This window comes from Natator depressus, chromosome 11 (genome assembly GCF_965152275.1).
Source record: "Natator depressus isolate rNatDep1 chromosome 11, rNatDep2.hap1, whole genome shotgun sequence".
NCBI classification, from domain to species: Eukaryota; Metazoa; Chordata; order Testudines; family Cheloniidae; genus Natator; species Natator depressus.
Window position 1 is genome coordinate 29,184,039 of NC_134244.1, and position 12,695 is coordinate 29,196,733.

The 12,695-nt window shown below is 41.4% G+C and overlaps 1 protein-coding gene across 4 annotated transcripts in view; it reads left to right on the forward strand.

Moving 5' to 3' along the window:
• The window catches only part of GALNT13 (polypeptide N-acetylgalactosaminyltransferase 13), a 415,890-nt gene that overhangs the window by 355,543 nt on the left and 47,652 nt on the right, over positions 1 to 12,695 (forward strand). For all 4 annotated transcript variants that reach the window (XM_074967361.1, XM_074967360.1, XM_074967359.1 and 1 more), the window contains one exon: positions 3,248 to 3,346. In XM_074967361.1, the coding sequence (XP_074823462.1) occupies positions 3,248 to 3,346 (99 nt within the window). The remainder of the gene's footprint in view (positions 1 to 3,247; positions 3,347 to 12,695) is intronic.

Here is a 12,695-nt window from a genome sequence, read left to right on the forward strand (position 1 = left end):
TTCTGTGAATGCACAATGGCAGGAGCAATGCACTGCAGAGAAACATATCTGCGGAGTTTGGTGTCTGGAGTTCACTGATTGTTACCTGCTAGGCAAGGCTTGGGCCAGGAGAGCCCTTAAGGAGTTTGCTGGTGAGGGATTCTGGTGTGGCAGGGAGCTGACACACAGTCTAATCACCAGCAAAACTCACTCTTGCTCAGGCAGAGAGGTAACAGTGGCTCCCAGCTGTTGGTATTCCCAACAGTGTGTTACAAGAACATATTTATAGAATTTACTGATGATACCAAGCTGGGAGGGATTGCAGGCACTTTGGAGGATAGGATTAGAATTCAAATGATCTTGATGAACTGAAGAATTGGTCTGAAATCAAAAGTGAAATTCAATAATGACAATGCAAAGTACTATGCTTAGGAAGGAAGAATCAAATATAAAATGGGGAATAACTGGCTAGGCAGAAGTACTGCAGAAAAGGGTCTAGCCTTTCTAGTGGATCACACATTTAATATGAGTGAATAATGTAATGCTGGTGTGAAAAGGCAAATAAAGCTTGGACAGAGAGCCTCCTTCAACAACCATGTGAGAGAGGGTTCTCCCCCACCACACATGGAGAACAGCTTTTCCAGTTGCCCCAGTCTCCGGATAGGAGTAGTCCCCAGTCTCCAGCAGCTGAAGCTGCTTCTGCTTTTTAATAATAGAACAACCTAGTCCTGGAACCTTCCCTTTCCCCTCATTGGAGTCAGACATGAAGCCTGCTACACACTTTGCACTGCAATCATTTTGTGGACTGCCAATGAAGAAGGATAGGGCTAGAACTGGGAGTAGCACTACTTACTTATCAATGAACTCAATCCCCCAAGCAGCTTCATAGCTCCTGTCTGCAGAGCAGATGGCTTGTCTCCATATACACCAGATCAACCTGTCCCTAAAGAGCTCAGGCTGATGTGTGGGCATATTACACAGCCTTAGGGATCTCAGATACCCCAGAAAGCCACACATCTAACTTGCACAGCAGAGATTTAAACAAGCCTGAGTTAAAATAAATAAACTGTTTAAGAACAAACACCCTGATGGTTTCCTTTGAGGGAAGGAAAGCAATTTAAAAACAGAAATATCTTTATCATCCCAAATATCTTAGTGATAAGCCTGTCACCATGCAAGACTCCCTAGTTGAATTTCTTGTCAGAGCCTCTTTTTCCCTGGGCCAGTAAGGCCTAAGAGGGCTGTAAAATAAGACCACTGAGCATCTGAATGAGAGCCTTGTGTTTGTGAATAGTGACCTCCTTTAGCTGATTAAGGAGCAATGTTGTTAGGTTGTAAAGACCGTCCCCTTCCAGTCCTCCTTGGCATTGTGTAATATATTAAAATAATCTGATTTTACTTGTATCGGTGATTTAATTCTGATTTAATTACATTCCAGCTGGATTTATCCCGTACATACAGTACCAGTTAGGCATCAGTAAGTGGTATTTGTAATTGCAGCTGATGGATAATTGTATTACATGTAAATGTTCAATCAAGACATTGAAGTATTTTGGAATTATGCAGTATCACAATGGTTTTTCATAAAGGATGCATGAGAGCTAAAGATGCATTTGTACTTTGTGTATTGCTGTTGGAAATTCCCCCTCTCCTACTGAAAGGGGAAAAAACGCTTTATTTGTAAGACACATTCTTTAGGGTCTGAGCTCCTTTCTTCTGAAGAAGGGTAATAAATAAAAGAATAACTTTTGTGTATGATGAGAACTTTACACACTTTGTACATGCAGCTTCACTGAAACTTTGGGTGCCAGACAGTATCACGTGGTGTGCTGATGGGGCCTCAAAAGGGATTGTAGTGTCACTTGTTTCAGTTTTGTCTGCAAAGTGACGGCAAGGGTTGAGGAGACTGTTTCTGAATTCACCCACTTGTCTGGTAAGTAGGCACACAGGCACCATGTTGATGGACACAATATAAGGACCTAGACAGATACCCAGATACTAGAAAAACATCTTACCAGAACTCTTGAAGAGCAAATATTTTTGCCTTAGGAATACACCAGATTGTGCCAACTATATTTTAAAAAGTATTCCCGGGGGGGGGGGGGGAGGTGATACCCCATATAGAATCTATCTACTACGTTTGCTTTATTACATGCATGCACGTGCACACACACAATTACATTTGTTAGACATTGTGATAAACTATCAATATATTCATGGTCTGATTTTCAGAGGCTTGAGCACCTTAAGTTCCCACTGACTCTAGTGGGAACTCTGTATGCTCAGCACTACGGAAAGTCAAGCCATCATTGTATTTTCAGGAGCAAACTATAAAATATGCTATTAAAGTGCATTGAAGAAAAGTTTCCCATTTAGTGCATTATTCCATGTTTATTGCTCTGAGCATATGGTTTTGTTTAAATGGAGAAAATAAACAGATTTCCAAATTTCTCATGCCTCTATAATTGTGTGTGCCTATGAGGATGGAAGCGTTGTCACAGAGTAAGGGGGAATGTTTAGTTGGAGCCTCGTGTTAAAATATGGACAACACATGCTGGTGACAACCAACTGCACAGTATATCGTATTACAGTGGAGGAGAGAGAACCACTTTTAGTCAAAGGGCATTAGGGCAAACCATTACACTTATGAAAGTGCCATAAGATTGTTAAAGTCTGTGCAGAGCAGGTGGGGCCTCAGTCTTTAAGGTCTTATCTGAAACGACCACACACAGAACTGTGTGTTACTCAGTGGATCTACCTGGGAAAGATGGAGAGTTGAATCAGCCCTGCTGCACTTGGAAAAACAACAACCAATTCTGAAGACAAATAATTTTGTCCTATATCACTTTCTTCAGGAAAGGTAATATTTTATTAGATAATTAAGGCAAAACAGTCCATTGACATAGAAGGAAAGGTGAATTTTTATACATACAAGTAACACATTTAAATCACAATGTGCTGCTTTGTGATATTTTTCACGTGCTTGGAGATGTTCTTTGTTCAAAGCTGGGAACGCACATACATGTAGCAGGTTAAAACATTGGTGCATTCGGATCATGTAACTGAACATTCAGACGGGTAGTTGCTCATGCAGTTATCTTATTTTCACACACAAATGTGAGGTTTGGAATTACATTTTTCAAAGAGCATCTGTAGTATCTAGGTCTACAAATTTAATCCTAATGTTTTTTGCAGTGTCTTCTGGTTTCTTTTCTTTTTCTCTTCCTTTTAACTACCTGCATTTGTTTTCAACTTTATGTTTCTTCAGATCAGAAATGTTGAAACCAACCAATGTTTGGATAACATGGGCCGCAAGGAAAATGAAAAAGTGGGTATATTCAACTGCCATGGCATGGGAGGAAATCAGGTAAAAAAAAAATTAGCTACACAGTAATTGCTTAAAGAATGATGTTCTTTAATCTGCGGGTGTGGAAACTAAGGCACAACAATCATCTAAATAATATAAACAGCCTGATTTAAATTCACTGAAGGTAATGCTGAGGCTGAAAAAGAGTCAAAGCTAAAATTTCTCCCTTCAATACTTCACTGTTGCTTCTTCACTGATGCAGAATGGGATGGTATTTTTAAGTGCTGGTATTTAACTATTATGCTTCATGTTCACAGGGCAACAACATGTGTTGTCCCATGTACCTTTTACTCTTGACAGCATTGAAACAGTTTACTTACCTAATTGTGCTTTGGTATTGCAGCAGAAATGTTGGTGTGTAGAATCACCTGGTATTCAGAGGTTACAAAACAAAAGCTATAGTTGCAATTATTGAGCAAAATAATGAAAGATAAAGACAGAATTCCAAACTTACTTCTTAACTTCCTGCCACTTATGAATTTTAACAATACTCAAAAGGCCTAATTTTCAGATAGTGTCTGTACCCTTTGAACACGTATATATTGTACACACAGACCACCATTTGCAGCTCTGGCCAAACTCTTGAGTGAATACATTTTTTTTCTTTGTAAGCAAACAAAGACCTTAAGGTGCAATGTAGACACCAGCTTTGAACATTTGGTCCTGAATGTTTACTTATTTTTTTGCTTATGGAAAAAATATCCTTTATGGAAATGGATGAGACTTTGGATGGCTTACAACCTCACAGTCATAATTTTTTAAAATGTGTGCTGTTGTATTAATTAAGATGGACTATATGGGCTAAAGGTGTTAATATAACCCAGTCACTGTCCAGCATTAAACAGTGTTAAACAAGGTCCAGGGTTTGGTATACAGAGACCTCAGCCTGCGTAGTACCAGGGCAAACACAGCATTAAAAAATATTAACCTTTTATTAAAGATAAAGGAAGAAGGAAAATAGTTATAGCATTTGAAATATAAAGTATTAAATAAGCTTTCACTTTAACAACATCCCTTGTTCCCTTTCCCTTTAGCTGGAGAGACCTTTTAGAATGGAAAAAAACCCTTGTCTGGCAGTCTCTGAGATGGTATCAGAGGGTAATAACTGTCCCTTTTGGGAAAAGAGAAGTTAGCTGAGATGGGCTGGAGCTGTTGCTGCTGCTGTTAAAATCAAATCCCATTTCATCCCACCAGGGTGTTTGGGCTTCAGCTGGAGCTGGTAGAGGTGGTCGTGTCATCTGCGTCCCTCTCTCTGGCCTGGTCTGGTCTGGACATCTCCCAGGATTAGGATAATGAGGGCCTGGGTTCCCAGGAGATGCGTGGGGAGGTGAGGGGATAGTAGTCATGATGATGAAGCTCGCTCCAGTAGCCAATTTTTCTCCCAAAGTCTTTCTTTAAGAACCCAAAAAGAGAATGGCCCATCTCCTCATTATTTTGTCCGCCAATTAGGTCTAGTTTCTAACACACCAATTTTGATTCACTGATTTCTGGTTTTACACTTTTCTTGTTAACCAAGCATGATCTTAACAAAGTCTTTGAGTTAGATCAATAAGTCTTTTTGTTTGGACTATTTCATACTTTTTCCCATCAATGTTTGTTGTTGTAGGTTATTGTTACAGCTTATGAACTAGCACTGACTTTTTACAATTGAACTCCCAATTAGGGTAAATCTGTAAACCCAATTATCACAACAGTGCTTACCACTATGAGTGACCCCCACTAGCATTCATGAGGCTACTCAGGGCAGTCAAAGCTTTGCCTGGTAGTTGTGTTTGCTGGATTGGGCTCTAATATTTTTCTTTAATGAATGGCAATGGCGGATTCTGAGCTCCCCTGGGCTGGTGTCACACTCCACTGAAGGATTCTTAAATCTCCAGATTATTTTTGTCCCTCATACATGCACATTAGGGGCGACATTTCCAAAGTAAGCACAGTGGATGCACATGCAGAGTGTGCATTTACCCATTGCACTTTCAAATCCCTATATTTGCTTATGCAAATTAGTTATCTTATATTTCTGGTGTTATTTTTGATGAGCCATTCATATTTGACCTAAATATAGGGGTCCGTTATCCTTTAGTACTCATACATAACTCCTATTATCATTAATGGGAGTTCATAATGAGAAAGAAAAATAGGACAGAATGTAAGTGCTAGAGGGATTGTATAGCTAACAAAATATAGCTATGAAATTGAACTATTTCAGATCGAAAAGGATGTCAAAAATAATACCAGGCTCGTTAGAATTTCTGAACAAAAAGTATACAAGCTTTCCCAGCTTGAGGCAAAGACAAATATCTCATGGCTCACAAATCTTGCTAAAAATATTTTGTAATTGTAACATGTCAAAAGCATTTCAAGAGACTTTAAGGCTAAAATATTACAAAAGATCATATATTTTAACATTTCTTTAACAAAAAATGTTGCATTTAAAGTCTTAAGAAAATGAGCTCTGGTGATTATGAAGCTATGTATAGTACTATATGTTAGATTAATTTGATCCTACATTTTAGCAATGTTGCCAGGATATAATACTTTGATAGGCTTCATGGTCATGCAGACCTGTGCATTTCAGATAACTGCTAACCACTAATTGTGGTGTACTGATGAGTTAACTACGAACCACTTTTTTAAAAAGCTGCAAATTGTACAGTACAACTTACTGCAACTTTAAAACTGGCCTCTGTGCCAGGGAAAAACTTTAAAGGATCTGGGGCCAAATACTGCCCTCTGCTATGGGGAAATGATTCTAAATAAAGTCAATAGATTTTGTGTACTGATGTCTGAGTGGAAAGAGCATATACACTTTGACATGGACACAGCAGCAAAATGAGGACACATGCATGAAATTAAGTGGCAGGCCACAACTTGTATTAAACTTTAAAACAGAGGAGGGGCTTTACCTCCCCATCACCCATCCTCTTTTATATCAGGCATTTAATTGGTTCCAGTGGAAGGGTTACAGGGCTCTGTACCATATAACCCATAACACGGGGTAGGATCTCCCCAGACTACCCCCCAAGACTCAGCTCTCTGAATCCTAGCATCCTCTCCCCCCGCAACCCGTGTGAAGGGGACAAATTGTACAGCAGGGTGGGGACCTCAGCTTGCGAGGGCCAAAAGGTCTCACCCTGTCACATGAGCCCAAGGACCATCATCAAAATACTAGGTTTTTTACCTTTGGAAACCGTTCATTTTATTCTCTTAGCTGCACTGGAAACTGGCTGCATGCTGTGACGAATAAACAACTCCACCCCAGTAACTCAGCTGGGTACTAAGCATGTTCCTACTTAACCCACTGTGGCTTGAAGGTGCTGCAGGGAAGACAAAAATCTCCCTGGTCGTCTGCCAATTGGCCCAAGGGAGAAAAAAATTCTTTGCTGACTCCCTAAACAGGTGATTGGCTAGACCCTGCAGCATCTGTCAGGCTGGGTTCCCATTCTTAGTTCAGGTGGGTAGGGTGGGCTGCTGAACTGGAGCTGAAAGGGGTCCATGTAAATCCTGGAACCTGGGGAATGCTGGCCAATCAGCACCCGTCTCCCTGAGCTGGCCAGTGGGTGCCAGAGACTCCCAGGGAGAGGAGCTACCTATTTTACCTTGACAAATGTCTCTCTTCCTTACTCCTGGGACTGTATCCCTTTCATTGCTGGCCCCATCAAGTTTCCCGACCATTTGATGGTGGGCGGGGAGGGAGGGAGGTGGCAATTAAATCTGTACCTGTAGATAGATTTTTGATTCGATGGAACACTGGCGATAAGTGAGTCACACAGGAAGATGCATTATTAATGCTTATCAAAATCAGACATTAGATTAGGTAAAGCCCCTTCATTGTCATTCCACTTTTGCAATAGCTGACTTCTAGGATTTTTGTTATTTTAGTTGAAATCAGTTGATTTTACTGGTCAGTTAGAGAATGACTCAGCCATGTGATTTGCCCGCCTGGAATCATCTCCATAGGCATCATGGCTTTGGCTACTCTTGTATTATGTTACCATGGAAGCGGTTTCTGTTACTGTGTATATTCAGAAATAGAGGCTCTGCTCATAACAATAATCTAATCATACCTTCATTCACACACAAGAAAAAGAAATAAAAGAAGCCTGAACTGGAGATTAATGGAAGTTTACAATTGCTACTCCTATATGTTAGCTTTACCAAAAGAAGCTTTCTTTTTAAACATTAAAATTTAATAATATTGGCTCTCTATGGTAATAGATGGGAAATGTCTCCCTTAGCCGCACACGTTTGTAGGAAGAGCAAGAATATATAATCAATCACTCTTTTGCTCTTATAAAGGTAAGTCAAATAAACAAAAAAGCTTGAATTTCAAGGTTCATCATTCATTCATTTCTCTTATTTTGAATTCCTTTCTTGAGATCCAGTGGTTGTATTGTGTTTGACACATTCAGTATAATAGCAAAAAGGCCTGCTTTTCTCCCAGTGAGCTGTTTTTAATAAAAATAAATTTAAAACCATCAACAGACATTTGTTGTAATACCTCTTAGCTTTTCTTTTTAGTCACTAAATCTTCAGAACTAAATGAACAAAAGAGGTCACCTTTTGAGAAGCCTAGATTAGAAGAGACCCTGTGCAGTGGGTTTTTTTTTCCAGTCTTCTGAGTTTTAGCAGCAGGTTAAAATTAAGGAGTGAGATTTTATATTTTCAAAATATAAACACAGATTGATGTCGGATTGACAGGAGGAACGATGAAGGCAAATGCAATGAGAGAAAAACAGTGAAAAATCCAAGTGAGCTTCAAAATGTACACAGTAGTAGATAAATGCATTTCTTTTTCTTTTGCTACATATTTAATTTATAATTTTATGCTGGAGCTAAACGATGACTTTCTGAAACTGTGCTGAACTTGTTTTGTCCTGGTCTACACTTGCAACTCAGCTATGTAAGTGGCAAAGTGGGGGTATGATTCTCAGCTCAAGGAGGCATGCTTGAGCTAGCTTGCAAAAAATAGAGAGTAGCTGCAGCAGCATGAGCTGCAGGATAAACTAGCCGCTGAGTACATGCCCTTCCGAGACCCTAGGCACATACTCAGGGTACTGCTGTGGCTACACTCTATTTTTAGCATGCGAGCTCGATTAGAGCTAGCACAAGTATGTCACCTTGAGCTGGGAGTCACACCCACTCAGCTCGAAGTGTAGACATACCCTAAGAAGCACAGCACAGAACTCACAGCTCCGGGGTAGTGACTAAAGTAGCTTGAAGCCACCTTTGTATCCTCCTAATCCTGGACTGTTCTAGGTGCAAGAGGCTGCACATAATTTACACAGCTTCAAGGGACTGTCTAAATTACAGCAGTTTCCTTGGGCTGCCATATGGCTGTCCAGACTCTCAATTCTGCCAAGTGCTAAAGATTTCCCCCTCTCCATTCCTTCCCCCACCCCTTCCCCCCCACCCAGCAAAGACCTCCTGCCAGTGCTTACCTTGTAATGGAAGAGGTGCCAGGCTCAAGCAATTTTTTTTGCATTCATAACTGATGCAGCAAGCCCAGGGGCTATGGATTGCTAAGTCTAGAGGTGCCGGGACTCAGCCCTGCACAAATAAAGCACTGCCTCCTGCCCTCCAGCCCTTCTTCAACATTCCCCCATGCCACGGTTTGCAGTGAGGTCCTTGGAGCCTTACAGCTATTTCTGTAGTATTGGCACTGGGGTCACCTTCCCCAGCTGTATATGATACTTTTAGGGCTCCTTTACCCCACTCTGGTCCTTTTCTCCAGTTGAAAGAGTCTGGAGCAGAGGTGAGGCTCACATACCAGGAATTCATGAGTCCTAATTCCATTTCTAACACTCAACCCCTCTCTCTCCTCAGGCAAGCCGCTTAACCTTTCTGCCTCAGCTTCCCCACCAGAAAAATGCAGATGATAATATGTACATAACTCACCTCACACCATGAAACTCCATGGAAGTTGTTGATGGTGAAAGGAGGTGAATTTCCTTGCAAAACGCTGCCAAAGGCCTGCTGTTTGTTGTAAATCAGTGTGAATTTGACCCAGTGTTTCTAAAGTCCTCTAAAGCAGTGGTTCTCAAAGCGGTCCGCCGCTTGTTCAGGGAAAGCCCCTGGCAGGCTGGACCGGTTTGTTTACCTTCCGCGTTCGAAGGTTCAGCCAATCGCGGCTCCCACTGGCCGCGGTTCACCGCTCCAGGCCAATGGGGGCTGCAGGAAGCAGTGCGGGCCAAAGGCTGTGCTGCCCGCCCTTCCTGCAGCCCCCATTGGCCTGGAGCGGCAAACCGCGGCCAGTGGGAGCTGCGATTGGCCGAACCTGTGGACACGGCAGGTAAACAAACAGGTCCGGCCCACCAGGGGCTTTCCCTGAACAAGCGGCGGACCGGCTTTGAGAACCACTGCTCTAAAGCTATTATGCAGTGATGTTTGTGGTGACTTTTGCAATCCCTGTTTCTCCATTTTAACCTCACAATTCTGCAATCCTTTCCTATTTGGCATTCATTCCACCATATTGTAGGACGTTATTCTGGGAAACTTTAGTCATGGTTGCTCAGCTCTATCCTGTCCTGCTGTAATGGAACATCACGAGTGTTACATGGTAATTCTGAAAGCTGATTTCTTTTAAAGATGCTGGCTTATTCGGGGTGATGTTCTGCTTTATTTTAATGCAATGTTAGAGATTGATGCTTTTACCAAATCTTTTTACCTTGCAAAGTACTCTTTCTAAATTTCATGAATAAGAAGGATATTTTATATAATAGCTGACTGGAAATCTGAGACTAGTAAAAGCAAAAGCAGAAAATGACTATTCCCATGTAATAGGGCTATGTAAGCTTTAGATAAAAATCCTTTTTGTTGTTGCATCCAGATAAAAATTTCAGAGCTATCCAAATGAGGGAATAAATATGGTAAACTGAACCACTCCTCAGCAATTGCCCTATTCAATTTTTTAATTCTTTCAGTTCGTCAGTTGGGGTTTTCTTTTCTTCTTCTAAGAATAATAAATGCATAGTCAACCTAAATTATACGTTACAGTTGCTGATTTGGAGTGAGTTCTACAAGGTGTTGAGATCTTCCTTCATGGTGCTGTGAGCAGCATTCAGTTCATCTCTGGAAATGTGCAGCCCCTTGTAGAGTCAGACTGTAAGGAACTAAAAAAAAAATTGAGTTTGGAGACTGCAGGTGAAATCCTCACTTCTGCTCTAGCCTTTTTACTTCAGGTAAGCTAGCCAGTGAGGCATAAAGGGGCCCTAAATGCCCCATGTCCAGCCTAGGGAGGTTTCCCCTGGTGCAAGAGCTATAGAAGGATTCAGAAGTCTGCATTTTGAGGACTCCTATACCAGCACTGATGTAGGGGACCTGCCAGGTGTATAGGTTGGGGAGGAGGGACAATATGGGGTGAGGTCGCAGTATGCAACATTGTGGAGACTTTTGGCCATGCTGCAGTCCATAGAGTAGCCCCAGAACCTGCTGTAAGTTAGGTCCCAAGGGCTGTCTAGGTTGAGCTGGATATTTTCCTTAAGTGAAATCTGAAAAAGTAAAGTTTTTTTATTCTGACTAAAAGTTGCATTATAGTGCTACTAAGGCTCAGAAGCTTTAAAAGGTTTCATATGGCTCTTATGCTCCAGGTTAACCATGCAGAAAGCGAGGTTACCCACCGGGTCAGTAAACAGTGCTGGCTATGGAAGAGAAGTATGGGGAGCTGTAGTCAACCCAGTTGTGTGGCCAGAGAAGTGGGGCCAGAGAAACCTGCTTCTATTTTACATTTAAAAAAATAAAAAGTGACCATACATGTTGAGGCTTGGATCTCCTTCACCCAGTAAAGTTACTGGCTGCAGAGGTTTGGGGCTCATCGCACCTTTCACTGGCTATGGAGACAAGGTGTGGGGAATCTTGCCTTCTTTCCCTCCATATAGGGCTCCCTCCTTGGTGATCACCATTTGTACAGGAAGAACACAGACTTTTGAGCCAGTTGCTGGCAGCTCCAGCTCCATTTCAGAACTTCCACTTTCAGAACTGACTGTCAATTGCTCTGTGGTGCCTTCCTTGAGCTCCAGTGCCCTGTACAGAAAAAGTTAGAATTAAGGAGCAATGTAAGACTGGATTCAGCTATATGCAGCTGCTTCTGAGAGGGGGGTAACCTTTAGAATAAAGGGCAACATTGATGGCTATAGGTTTCAGAGGGGTAGCAGTGTTAGTCTGTATCAGCAAAAACAACAAGGAGTCCTTGTGGCACCTTAGAGACTAAGAAATTTATTTGGGCATAAGCTTTCGTGGGCTAGAACCCACCTCATCAGACGCATGGAGTGAAAAATTCTGTAGGCAGGTATAAATATACAGCACATACCTGCCTGCTGTATTTTTCACTCCATGCATCTGATGAAGTAGGTTATAGCTTCTGAAAGCTTATTCCTAAATAAATTTGTTAGTCTCTAAGGTGCCACAAGGACTCCTCATTGTTATTGATGGCTATGAAAGCAACGACTCTCAGAAATCTTCTGTGAGCTGTGCAGACAATTAAAAGCTGAACAGAGCCCAAGAATAAAAAAATAACCTGCAAATGTCCCCATTGCCTTTTTCACTTATATTCTACATGTAATCTTAAAGGATGACCATAAAATACGTTGTATGTTTGATTTGTTAAGCACCTTTTTGTTAGCATTTAGCCTTTTGCAATATATTTTTAATTAGGATATTGGGGTGAAATAACGAACACAGGAACATAGTGTTTTGGCAGGTATCAGGTGGAGTTTATGGTCTTTCATGTTCTTCTTAGTATGTGAAAAAATGTTCAGTTTTTGGAAGACATGCTGTGGTGTTGATAAGTTTGGTTATGCACAGTTCTGTTCCAAGGTAGTGGGCCTTGGAGAGGGATCTGTGAGAGCAGCAGGTGAGTTTGCTTTCTGTCTTGGTCTCTGATCCAAGTCAGAGGCAGAGTCTCTGAGGCACAGTTGCCCCCTGGAAATCAGGCATTGGTGTTGGACTGAGATTCCTGAAAGAAGAGACGACCTACCTGCCATTTGACCACCTCTATTCCAGGATTGGTGTATACGTGTAATAAAATAATAATATCTAGTTCTTGTATAGCAAGTTACATATATAATAGACTGATTGCTCCTCCACAAGTAAGGTGACCTGCATGGTCTTGGCCTGCAGATCTGTTGCCACTTGGCAGAGGGCCAACATTAGTGCCATAACAGTAGACTAATGTCAGTGCCCTAAGAAGGGGCAGCAGTGGGAACAGGCCAGCATAATATGCAAGTCGTGCAATGTAAACCAATTAAAAATGCTATTTCATTACATAGGTATAGCCTATATCTAAACCATATTCTCCAGTTTCAAAATGATTTCCACCCTCCCCAAGAAGAATATTTTATGAATAATAATATAA